General features: G+C 40.5%; 1 protein-coding gene across 4 annotated transcripts in view; it reads right to left on the reverse strand.

The window, feature by feature from the left end:
- Window positions 1-13,698, reverse strand: part of PRDM10 (PR/SET domain 10) — a 104,634-nt gene that overhangs the window by 68,787 nt on the left and 22,149 nt on the right. For 2 of the 4 annotated variants that reach the window (XM_036930264.2, XM_057490319.1), the window contains exon 2: window positions 2,929-3,112. In XM_036930264.2, the coding sequence (XP_036786159.2) occupies window positions 2,929-2,997 (69 nt within the window). In that variant the 5' untranslated portion in view covers window positions 2,998-3,112. Of the gene's footprint in view, window positions 1-2,928; window positions 3,113-6,209; window positions 6,271-13,698 lie in introns of all 4 variants that reach the window. The other 2 variants (XM_057490318.1, XM_057490317.1) reach the window with 2 other exon arrangements.

Here is a 13,698-nt window from a genome sequence, read left to right on the forward strand (position 1 = left end):
ATGCTCAAAACAGACTTACCATTTGACCCAGGAATTCCACTCCTAGGAATTTACCCTAAGAATGCAGCAATCAAGTTTGAGAAAGACAGATGCACCCCTATGTTTATTGCAGCACTATTTACAATAGCCAAGAATTGGAAGCAACCTAAATGTCCATCAATAGATGAATGGATAAAGAAGATGTGGTACATATACACAATGGAATACTACTCAGCTATAAGAAAAGGGCAAATCCAATCATTTTCAGCAACATGGATGGAGCTGGAGGGTATTATGCTCAGTGAAACAAGCCAAGCGGAGAAAGAGAAATACCAAATGATTTCACTTATCTGTGGAATATAAGAACAAAGGAAAAACTGAAGGAACAAAACAGCAGCAGAATCACAGAACTCAAGAATGGACTAACAGGTACCAAAGGGAAAGGGACTGGGGAGGATGGGTGGGTAGGGAGGGATAAGGGGGGGAGAAGTAGGGGGGTATTAAGATTAACATGCATGGGGGGGTAGGAGAAAAGGGAGGGCTGTACAACACAGAGAAGGCAAGTAGTGATTCTACAACATTTTGCTATGCTGATGGACAGTGACTGTAAAGGGGTTTATAGGGGAGACCTGGTATAGGGGAGAGCCTAGTAAACATAATATTCGTCATGTAAGTGTAGATTAGTGATAGCAAAAAAAAAAAAAAAAAAAAAAAAAAAAAGGGCAGTTCCTGTGTGGTAACCTCCAACGAGTTCTACACAAGGGTATAAAGGGCATATAAAAGTGTAGGCAAAGGGTCTGTTTGTGTTTATACAGAGGATCAAAGCCTAATTGGGCTACCCCGAAAATGAACTAAGATATGATATGAAAAAGAACTTCCAACATCTGCACCCTCTGGAAGACTCATGCCAGAAGATGATCATCAAAAAACCCCAACAAAGATCCACGCACTGCTACAGCTGTAGATGCACTCATCCCACCAGTTCCTGGACCTGCCATGGGAATGAGGAAGGAGATATCTAAGCTGGCCTGTGCATACAGTAAAACAACAAAATTGGACTGGATCTATACTGTTGGAACTCAACCAAGAATTTGGAGAAGTGCAAATTGTAGCGCTCCAAAGTCTTACAACTACAAACTATTTATTGTTAAAAGAACATATGGCATGTGAACAGTCCCCAGGAATGGGTTGTTTTAATTTGTCTGATTTCTCTCAGACTGTTCAAGTTCATTTGGACAATATCCACCATATCATAGATAAGTTTTCACAAATGCCTAAGGTGCCTAACTGGTTTTCTTGGTTTCACTGCAGATGGCTGGTAATTACAGATATGCTTTGGTTATGTAACTATACTCCTATTATGTTAATGTGTGTGTGCAATTTAAGTAGTAGCTTAAAACCTATACATGCTGAAGTTACTCTACAAGAAGATATATCAAAGAAATAATCAATCTTCCCATGTTTTCTTCCGCCTGCTACTTCTATAGCTTTTCTTCTTCCTTCCTAATTACAACCCTTAAATAGAATTTGTGCCTCATATCAAATTTACCGAGTATCATAATTCTTCCAAGTGGTAAAGATACCTCAAGACAAATGCTGGGCATAGAAGCCACAGGGCATAAATATGCAAAGAAGTAAAAAGCTAACTTTTTCAAACAATAAGGCTTCTCTCTCACTTACCAACTTCACATTTCCCTGTATGGCCCCGGAAGATGACTGGTTAGCCAGAGACGGGTAAGATTCCTCAAGGGAGGAACAACCTAAGACAGGCACAGTCGCAGGGGGGCCATCAGGTGAGAAATTGGGGATCAACAGAGGTGAGGCTTAGAACCTCACCCCCCCGTTCTGAGAGAAATCTTCAGCATACGTGGATGTTTTATTGCCCTGGTCTAGCTTGGATTAACACATAGTCTACAGGCACACACCTGATCATCTACATGTGCTCTCTTACAACACTAAACTATGTTTTCTACCTTTATCTTGTATCTACCTACCACTTCAGCATTTTATTAAAAATAATAATAATAAAGAGAGAAATGTGGTATCCACATATAAATCAAGTATAAAAACCAAATCAGTATTCATATTTGAACTGACTGTTTATAGTTCATAATGCATGAGCAAAACCGAAAGTTTCTGTGATGACTGCCCTTGTACTGTTCACTATGTAACTTATTCATTATGTAAGAATTTGTTCTACATGTAAAAACTTGTTTGTTATGCCTCAGAAGATTGGAGACTGACAAAAATTAGGCTTGGGGTGGAATAATGATTGTGCATTGAGCATTGACTCCCCTATACAGAATTTTATTGTCGTTAACAACCATTTGATCAATAAATATGAGAGATGCCCTCACAAAAAAAAAAAAAAAAAAAAAAAAGGACAGACTTCCAATGGTAAAATAAATTAGTAACCGGGATGTAATGTATAGCATAAGGAATATAGTCAAGATATTGTAACAGCCTGGTAGGGTGATAGCTGGAACCTAGAATTATGTATATAAATGTTCTACCACTGTGTTGTACACTTGAAACTCATGTAATGTAATACTGTGTGTCAACTACCCTTCAATAAAAAATAATTATTTAAAAAAAAAAAAAAAAAAACCCTATACTGGATAACATAAAAGAAACACACTACAATTCGAGGCTTTCAGCACCAATAACTAATAAAATAAAACAGAGTATTGAAACAGATTATGAAGTAAGTTGGAGAAAACAGCAGAGAAGCCTATGGGCGGAGGGAGGGCCTGGCTCTTCTGAATCACAGCAAACCACACTAGCTTGGTGGAGCATTCAAAGTGCTGAAACACTCTGTTCCTACATACAAGTCCTGTTCCTTCTCAGCTACTCATTACCATACAGAGGCCGCTGTGTCTTTAGTGGCCACAAAACTGTACCCAACTAGAAAATCGCCATCAATACCAAGCCAGAAAGACCACTGTTCACCTGTGTAGCACTCTCTTCATGCTCTTCAGATGTAGGCCACACGTGTGAGCTGTCATCTTTGGAGTCCATCCTTTCCCTCCTGGACAGCCCCACGTCCTGGGCACCTAGAGCAGCACAGGGTGGAGAGTCATCTGTTTATCACGAGTGTGTTCATGAAAGGAAAAGGGACATCTCTGCCATGGGCCTGAGGAAAGAGAGAAAAAGAACTGAGGCTTTAAATGGATGGATACATTTTAATAAATTACAGTTTCAACCATGGAAAGGCAAAAGGCTTTGTAAGTGATAACATATCTGGGCAAAAAAGATAAAAAAGGAGAAATTACTTGTAATAATGATACAATGCATTGCATGCTTGAAATGTCGTAGGCACTCCTTAAGCTAAGTGTGACCCTCATTGCAACTACTAGAAGTAGTTGTCTTCGTTCTCCCAGTGAGGGATGAAGTTCCCAGATGTCAAACGCAGGTACGTGATGGATTCTCATGCAATCCTAACTGCTACTCAGTCCAGCACGGCTCTCTCCTGCACACTTGCTCAGACACTGACTTCCAACACCACCTACTCCAAATGAACGCCAGAATAATAAAAGTCACAAAAAGAGGAAAAAATGGCAGGCAGAGGGGGCTGAATTTTCTGGGCCTCAATTTGGTGAAGACAAATTTAAGCTTGTTTCCTATTTGATCTAACAGAGTGATTTGTGAACAAATCAGAAAGCCTTACTAAACATTAAAGTGCACAAAATCTACATCTTGAAACCTTAGTCTTTTCCAAAATTGGCATTTTAAGGAAATCAATCTTCCCTTTTGATGATGATAAAATGGTGACGTGAGATCTGTCATTTAATAAGGCACCTGGGCAGACATGCCTGGTAATGCCTCCTCCCACCGTCCCACTGAAGCAGCCCATATAGACAGCAAAGGTAAAACTGCTCAGAACCCCATTAAACTAAAGGTAAGAAAGACGACTGACCAAGAGCAGCCAAATTTTTCTCCTTTATTAATAGAAATAAGCTGAGAGGCATACTCTTAGAGAACTCCAACATCTGAACTAGAATTAAGACCCAAAGAAGAAAGAAAGAAAAGATACTGGAACATCCAGTGTCAGGGCCTTACTCTGGACATGGAAGCTGCCTTATCCAATCTGCGGGGGAGCCTCTTCTGAGCCTGGGGGAGCTGTTCCTGCTTCACCCTCAATGCTACCAAACTCACCCACCTGAAACCATCGTGCCACCCACACACTCACCCCGCATACACCCTGCTCTTCTTCTATCAGAGGATCCTGGAAACAACTCCCATGTACACCAATGGGTGAATGTATAAACAAAGGGTCATGGGGGAACTTTCTGGAGGAATGGAGATGGTCTCTATCATGTATCCAAACTGGGGTGGCTGTAACACGGGGAATACATCTGCCCAAAGTCATCAAGCTACTCAATCAAAATATTTCATCATGTGTAAATTATACCCAAATAAAGTTGATTTTAAAAAAAAAACACCATCCTTACACAACAGTACTATTTCAGCATGTATAAAACGATATTCGGGGTAAATTGAATAGTATGTGACATACTTCAAAAAACAAAGCTGTGATGTTTTTTAAAAAGGAACAAATATATTAAGAAACCCAGGAATAAATGTCACCAAAAAATATAAAGATCTATATGTAGAAAACCATAAAACTGTACCAAAAGACATAAGAGGCTCAGTATTACAAAATCACAATACATTCCATGTAGAATCATTTTTATTTTTTTTCTATTTTAAAATAATTTTAGACAGAAAAGCTAAAATATGCACAAAGAATTACCCTGTCGTCACTATGAATCCCCAAATGTTGACATTGTCCCATGTTGACTATTATTATTTCTACCTTTCTCTCTCTTTCTTTTTTCACCTGAGCTATTTGAGAGCAAGTTGCAGAAACAATGCCCCTTTAGTACTAAATTCTCAAGTGTCTATTTCATAAAAATGGGACGTTTTCTCACATAACCACAATACTACTACCAAAATCAGGAAGTTGACATTGAAACAGTATTATTATCTAATTACCAGACTGTATTCAAATTTAACCAATTGTCTAAACACCTCATTTTCTGGCCCCGGATGCAATCTGGTTTCCCGCACAGGGCACTCAGTTGTCACGTCCTGCAGCCCCCACCACCTCCTCAGCCCAGATCTGGGACCATCTCCCTAGTCTTTCTCACTCTTCCATGACCTTGACATTTTTTTTAAATGCACAGGCCATTTACTTCCCAGAATGTTCCTCAATTTAAGTTTGTCTGATATTCCTTCATGGTTAGATTCAGGATATGTATTTTTAGTAGGACTACCACAAAAGAGATGTTGTGTCCTTCCTGTGTAAGAATTTGAGACTTCTTTTTTCAACTTGGTTCACTGTGCAAATACTTAAGAGCATACTCTGTTAGGCACTGGGATGTGGTAAGGATCAAGGCAGGCCCATTCCAGGGACTCTGGAACCATACAGGGCCCAGAGTGCCCTTCGGTATTTGTTTGCATTTCTAAATAGGTGCATATTATTTCTTTTCTTTTATTTACATCTTTTTTTTATTTACAAGTAGTAAATTCAGTTGGCTCAAAACTCAAAAGGCATAAAAAGGTATATAGGAGACAATCTCCCTACCTGGAATCCCTGAGCCACACTTCAGAAGCAACCTATATTACCAATTTGTTGTCTACTCTTCCACATATGTTATGCATATACGAGCAAAAATACAAATACTCTCTGCCTCTCCAACCACAAATGGCAGACAATTGGCTCTATACAAAGTAGCATATCTTCTAAACCTTGTCTATTGCACACAATACCATACCTTTTACATTGTTCCATATCCATATATCACTTCCTCATTCTTTCTCACAGCTGCAGCTTTTCATTGTGTGAATATATCATAATATATTTAATCTCATGTTGATAAGTCTTATAGTTAAAACAAACTTTGCTATTTATCAAGCTTTTGCTATTACAAGCAACGCTGTAATGAATAACTTTGGATATACATTGTTTTATATGTGCTTTTTTCTTGAATTCTTTTGAAGTCTCTGAGGGAAGATGGTGAATCAGTTAGTGGCTATATGACGCTTAGGTCATTATGAGTTTCTGAACTCCAACACTGGCACCATCTCCCTGTGCCTAGTGTGAGGCACTGGGGACACAGGCAACTGCTCTGATCAGTGGACAGGTAGCCCTTGGTACAAAAGGCATAGTGGTTAAGGGCTTGGGCTCTGGACCTGGATTTGGGTAGTAATTCTGAATCTTAACTGACCTTGGCAAAATAGAGGTTCTCCAAATTCCTCCTCCTTCTCTGTAAAATGGAGATCATAAGGCTATTGAGAGAATGACACAAAACAGCACATGTGAAGTGCTTAGCACGATGCCTGTTACATAATAAGCGCTCACATATTAGCTTTAAAAAAAGGTTTTCAATCACATTGCATTTTCCTAATTGTCTGCCTCCACACCTCAACTCAAAGTACCTTCACGTAGAAGAATGTGTCTGTTCATGAGAGTAACTCTAGATGCGGCACATGGCAGGTACTCCGTAATCTGTATGGAGTGGTTTAAAACTACTGGCGTACAGTGGGGAAAGAGAAGAGGACATCTAATCCCAACAGGGTGCTTAGGGAGGACTTCTCTGAGATGATGAAGCTGGCAGGACGAACAGAAACAAGTAAGCAGAAACAGGAAGGGACAAGACATTTATTCCAGACTGAAATATCTTTTTTTTAATTTTATCAAAATAAAGAAGTAGACATTACATGACATAGAATGCCAGTAAACTACATAAAGCAAGGATAAAATGGGGGCGGGTGGGAGGAAATAACTACTTAGCAGATATGGAGCAAAATAATTCAACAATTCACCTTCACATAGGAAACTCTGCCAGGAAAATTTAGCAATAAAGATGAGTGAAATACTGCCCACAGAGGCAGTTGCCAATCATTTTCGAATACTGTTAGCAAATAAAGAAGCCCAAGATGGCAAAAACTCCAATTTAAAAAGTATCCAGCTGGAATCCAGAACAGTAATACAGATGCCCAGTTAGTTGTTCTTGTTCTTTAAGATACGGTTCTAAGACCTTTCGAGCATCGGAAGCTAAACAACTATTTAAAACACGAGTGTGACATCCTGAATTTACTGTTTAATAGATTGCTCAAGAAAACTGAATTTTAGGTGTGACTCCACTTCTCTGTAAGTCACTTTATATCACCTATCATCAGCATCTCCATCTGTAAAATGAGAGTACAAAATGATTCCTAAAGTCTATCTTGCCTCAAGCTTAGCTGGGAGGCAGTGGAGTATAGCAGAAAATCCACAAAATCTGAACTGAACCCCCTGGCTTCCAGAATGGCTCAACTGCTCACTAGTTATACAACCTTGGCCAAATCACTTAAATTCTCTGTGCCTCAATATCATGTGTAAAAGGGAGATAATAATTACCTCCTAGAGTTATTGTGAGGCTTACATGATATATGTAAAAATTCTAGGCACAAGATCTGGCACACAGTAGTGCTCAATATGCCATCTTTCCTATGTTACAGATGAGCTATATAAGCTTCAGAATTTTCAAAACATTTCACATTTTTTCAAAACCTAGCAATTTGTCAAATAAATACCCTGCATGAACTTTTTTTGGGAGAAAAGCTTGTCATGTTTGTTTTCCTTTTTTATTATTATTTGGTTTTCACTGCACAATTCCTAAAGCCTTATTGACCTTGACATACAGGAGAGGGTAGGAAGAATTCCCAGAGCTACTTCGGTGCTGTCCAGCGGGCAGTGCTGACAGGCTCTGCTAGCTAGACATAGGCTTCCACTTCCTTCCCTTTTGCCTCTCGTACAGACCTGAAAGAACCAGAGACCACAAACTGTACCCTGTCTAGAAAACGGCCCCCCACCTTCCCTGCTTTACCTATTCTCCAAAATGTTACAAACCATCATTATCAGGAAAAGAAGGACACACTTGCATTTCTATCCTCTTACTAAGGGCTTTCTTCAACAAATATTTATTAAGTGCTTAGTATGTGCCAGGTACCATTCTAGGTCCTTAGGAAACATCAGTGTATCCAAAAAAATCCTTGCCTTCTTGAAGTTTCCAGTCTAGTTATTTTTTCTTGAATAGTGGTGTAGGGCTAAATGTATGAACATTAGAATCAGACAAATCTGGGTTCTATGCTCTCAAATCGACCATGTGCTTAATAGCTGTGACATTAGTAAGCAACAAACCAATCCTCAGTCTCTTTATTTGAAAATCCAAATAATCTGCCCAGTGTGGTGGTTGTAAGAATTACTGATCTGTATTTCATCAAGTTTATAATGCACTACTTTTCCACATTTTAATATTTCTGAACTAGAGATCTATTTGACAACGGCAGTGTTCTGCGGTCACTTTCACCCAGGTGGCAGTCAGGATTCATACTCCCAGCCATTCATTAGTTCTGTCCTCACTTCACTAAGCCGTGTGTTGTTGGCACTAGACACCCTGAGTCTGCCATTCTAAATGTCTTCAAAAAGATTACACTATAATTTGACATTGAAACTGAAAGGCATCAGAACAGCAGCTGGGCATGAATTTGATTAGGGAAGCAAATATCCATCACTGGAAAAATGATCTTAGCAACCAAAGGCCTGTGGGACCTGGGTATGGAAGACAGCAATGTGGAAAAGCTGCATTATGCACTACTGTTACTGAAATATGTGAAAACACGGGCCTGCCATGGCCCAAGTAAGAAAACACCAGGATCAAAACTCCCAGAATGGGTACAGGCTGCTTGGAGGAGATGCCTGGAGATAACAGTATGCCCTCTTTTAAGAAGTGCTGCGTCACTGACACTCTTGAGAACAGAGAGAATGACCCTGAGTCAAAAGTAATTATGAAGAGTTAGATTCTGAAAGTGATGAAATTTTAGGGAATACTTTAGTAAGTTTACTTCACTTACAGTCTCCCTTTTATGTGTGCATTGGAGTGATATGATTAAAAAATCTATGTCCAAATAAATCTAAAAGAGCTCTCTCAATAAGTGTATAATAAAAATTCTAAGTGGCAAGAGACTTGTATCAGAGTTTAATTGGCAAGGCTTTTTCTTTTGTAATGATAAAATAATTGTATATCTACCATTAACATCTTAGATTCAATAAAACATGGTTAACATTTGGGATCAAATGGCATAATGACGAATATTCATGAAATGGTTAGCAATTTCAAACATACAAAAAGGTGAGCAAAACCCCTGCTCTGTGGAGCTCACAGTCTCATGATGGAGGCAGAGAGCCCACTTCCCAGCTCCCCTGGAGTGATACTTGCATGACAAGATTAACAGTGCAGAAGAGTGAGGGGAAGGAGGAAAGAGACAGATACCTGCTTTTCCAGCCAGTTCGCATGCCCAGCCCTCCTTGTACCCCAGAGTTCACCCCAGAGCCAGTCCTCCTCATCATCCACCAGATCCTCTTTCAAAGGTAGATGTGTATCTGAGATAACAGGTTGAACTACAAATAGTTCAGGTTGAAATTTCACTTTAAAATGTTGTTATACATAGTGATCACATTCCACAGGATTATTGGTGCAGTAGTAAAACTCAGAAATGTTAAGAATTCAACAGAGGTTCCCATATTGGCCTGGTACCTTATACGCCAAATATGTCATTATTCATATGGAAAGAAGTATAGTACATGCCAGACAGTACACTTTCAAATAAGCTTTTCTGGCTCCTCAAAGACTAGCATGAACCACTAGCTCCTGCCCTGAAATTCAACACTAGACATTCCACAGAAAGAAGTCAGACAGAGATTGATGGATTGCAAAATGAACATGAAAACTGCCAGAAAGAAAACGGAAGAGGGTTTTCTGGGAGGGAGCTGAGGATGGACTCAGGAGACAGAACAGAGGGGACCAGAGAGGGAGGAGGCAGAAGGTTTCTCTTGTTCTCGCCCTGACGTTTCCCTGAGCCCCCACTGCCCACGCTTGGACCCATCACCACTGCAACGCAGCAACACAACAGCCAGCCCAGTGCTACCGGAAGAGAAACCTCAAGGCCGCACAAGAAGGCTGGGTGGACGGGACATACCAAGGGCCAGGAGACTGGCTAGCTGCCTCCCCACAGGCCGAGGGCAGAAGGGTGTATGGACAGAGGTTCCTCTGTGGCAAACAGGGTGTAGCTGGGTGCAGGGCTCTCTGGCCTGATGTACCAGTAATTGCTAGTTTTTTGTTGTTTAATCTTTCACTTTCCCTTGAATGAACATGAACAGCTATATGGTGACTTTTGCTGACCCCAGCATAAAAAAGAGATCCTTCAAGAATACTTACATAGAAATTAGTCTCCATTTAAAGGGGTGCTGTTCGAGCTTGCTTTAAATTAGTTGCCATAAATATTACAGCCCCTGGAATAGGAATTTGGATTTACCATACTTATACTAGAGCAGGCTCTGCAGTCAGACAGACTACTTAAAATCTGGGATGTGCCACTTATAACTTTTGACAATTTGTTTACTCTCTCTGAGCTTCAGTTCCTTCATCCATAAGGACAAAGAAATGAAGTCTATAAGATATTTAATAATAGATAACAACTGTAACTAATGTACAAAATGCAGTGGGTCAGGTCTATACGCTGAAGCCACATGCCTGCGTTCCAATCCTGGCTCCCCCCTCACAAACGGTTGACCTTGCATAAATCACCTGACCTCTGTGTGGCTTAATATCATCATCTACAATATAGGAAAGAACAGGATCTACTTCACAGAGTTGTAAAGAGGATTAAATGAGTTAATATTTGTAAAGTACTTAGAATTCAGTCTAGAATATGGTAAGCACTTAATACGTTAAATGAAAGAAATAATGACTAGGGTCACTTGTAAGCCACAAACTAAAAATGGCAGAGCAAGAGGAGAAACAAAGGGAAAGAGAGAGTACAAAAGGGGAAATAAGAGAGGAAAGAGTGAGGAAACAGAAGGGATACAGTGTTCTAGACAAGAACAATAGGACTGGAAGGAAATGGAGGGGGCAAAGGAATAAACAGTGGGGTGTAGGGAGCACCTAAGAAAGAAATAACGAAACATGCAAAATGAGATGGAGAAGGGCGAGAAAAAGAGAAAAAGGAGAAAGAAAAATGAATCAGATTGTTCTGAGCTAATTGGATAAGAATTAGAAGTGAAAGGGGAACAATCTAAGAGATGATTCCCTGAGAAAGATGTCCTGAGGTAAAACAAACTCCGACTTTAGAGCACCTGCCATTCTTGGGTTGGAAACGTACAGTGACCTTTTGAGAACAATGGAACCCTGATAAAATGCCCAGAACACTGCTCTCAAAAATACCACCAGTTCCATCAACAGATGAATGATAAACAACACGATGTGGTGTGTATATATAATGGAATACTACCCAGCCTTAAAAAGTAAGGAAATTCTGACACATCCTACAGCACAGATGGACCTTGAAAACATTATACCAAGTGAAATAAGCCAGACACAAAAAGACAAACATTGTGGGACTCTAGTGATATGAGTTCTCTACGGCAGTCATTCATGTACCAGGTGCTGGGGGTGGAGGGACGATGGGGAATGGGAGTAGAGTTTCTGTCTGGGATGATTTAAAAGTTCTAGAAAAGGTCTAGATATGGTAATGGTTGCACAACATTGTGAATGTACTTACTGCCACTTAAAAAATGGTCAAATGACAGATTTCATGTATATTTTACCACAAAAAAATTTTTTTAATAAAAACATTCCACAGATGACCCCAGTAGTGATTACCAACTCACCCTGCCATGGTGGTGATGAGATTTCACTGGACCCCTTCCCATCAGGACCATGAATAAACCCCATGGCCACACAGGAGACAAATGGGGCACCTCCCATCCTAAATGAACCCTGACCTCCACCGGTACATCCTCCCCAGCCAAACTGAACCCGTGCTCCTCCTGTCACCACAGCAGTCACTCCCACTTAGGTCAAAGGAGGTGACCCCCAACACACCCACTTCTGGAGCTCCTTACTGCCCATCAGCTGCTCTTTTCCTGCAGCAGGGCAGCTACCGTCTAAAGCACCTACAAAAGCATGTGGCACACAGTAGGGGGACAACAAATAGCAGTGATTGCTATTATTGCATATGTCCTGTCAACCCTCTGTCCCATTCTTCCCACTGCCAGGTATAAACACCTCATAGGCATAAGAACCTCTTAGTCTTTTCTGGGGGATGGAAAGAAGGGAGGGGAGAAGGGAAGGCCCTTGTCCAGTGTACCTTCCTCTTGAAGGTCCAGTCAGCACAGGTGCCCTGAGGACCTATTTCTGTGGCTCCTTTCTTCCCCACCTCCCAGTTTCATAACTCACAGATTCTCAGGTTCTGGCTCTAGATTTATTTCTTGGATCTCTGACTCCTAACTGGATTCATCTCTGGTTTCATACCACATTTTTAATGCAAGGTTTGGGAAACTTCCTGTCCCACTGGCTCATGAGAAACTACGGTCAACCACAGCCTCTGGTTTGGCATTGTGCCCCTCAGGAACGCAAGCATGCCCAGGAGCAAGCATGGGGACAGGCTACACGGAGAGCTAACACAGACTCAGTGCCTACCATGTGCCAGGTCTAAGCAATTATCACATCAATTTGTTCAATTAATTTAATGTCCACAACCCAGTAAAATTGTTTAAAATCCTATCTTCACAATTCAGAAAACATAAGAGTACAGAATCATAAACGAGTGTTCTGAACAGCTCATAATCACTGCAAGACTGAGGTGTTAAGTTTCAGAGCTACAAAATTAGACCAACAGAATGAAAATAAAGGGCTTCTGCTATGTTCACTCATTTGGAATGGCAACTAGAGATTTTACACGCAACTGATTTCTGGAAAAAATTAGTCTAGAACTCAGAAGAAAAACAAAGACAATCACTGAACTTAGTTCTAAATAGTGAATAGGAACTGGCTGCGGAAGTAGCAGTGGGCAAATAACAAAATTACACAAATTTCAGCACAAATTCCCCATTCTTGCTGAGATGGGGAAGCCCAAAAAATCCATCACGTAAGTTTCCCAATTTTAAAAATCCACAACAAATTATTCACACTGAGAAAAAGTGGAAGTGGGAAGTTAAACATAACAACAGTCCTTGAACCTTGCCCAGCAAGCTTTTTTCCACGTGCCCACGCAGACACTGTCCCTGTGCTCTTTGCCTCAACCACATGGCAGGGCTAACGCAATACTGGGCTGCCTTTTACAAAGGAGGAAGTGACTGGAGAGGGAGGGGCCGCAACTTTCCCCGTAGGTCCGCTCGGCTTGGCCCTCAGTGCTGGGTTCTGGGTCCCTGTTATCAGAACCACTCTGACTCCAGCTAAAGGGCTACTGCAGACCTACAAGCTAGGGAGCGGTTTTAGGACTAAAATAGCCTTTTGAATTCCACAGGGAAGTAAAATAACCACAACTTTAGTTAGGGGAAATGTGCCTAAGGAATTAAAGGTTTCTGAGAAAGTAGATAATCGGAAATGAGGCTTTCAGTGAATTTTAGAAATAACAACAATAAGCTTTTGAGTAGGTTCCAAATAAAAAAATCTGTTTTTTAATTAAGTTTATAGATTTGGAATATTTCCATATAGACAGACAGGTCTACTGGTAAAGATAAAGAATGAAAAAGTGGTAATAATGGGGCCTTCCAGGTACTTCTATTGACGCCATTCACATTTAACATGTTATAAATGTTAACAATGAAGCAACAATGAAATGTTCAAGATTGCAGAAAACCTCCTCCAGATAAAATGTTATGCCACTGAA

This window comes from Manis pentadactyla, chromosome 13 (assembly GCF_030020395.1).
Source record: "Manis pentadactyla isolate mManPen7 chromosome 13, mManPen7.hap1, whole genome shotgun sequence".
In the NCBI taxonomy this organism is placed as follows: Eukaryota; Metazoa; Chordata; class Mammalia; order Pholidota; family Manidae; genus Manis; species Manis pentadactyla.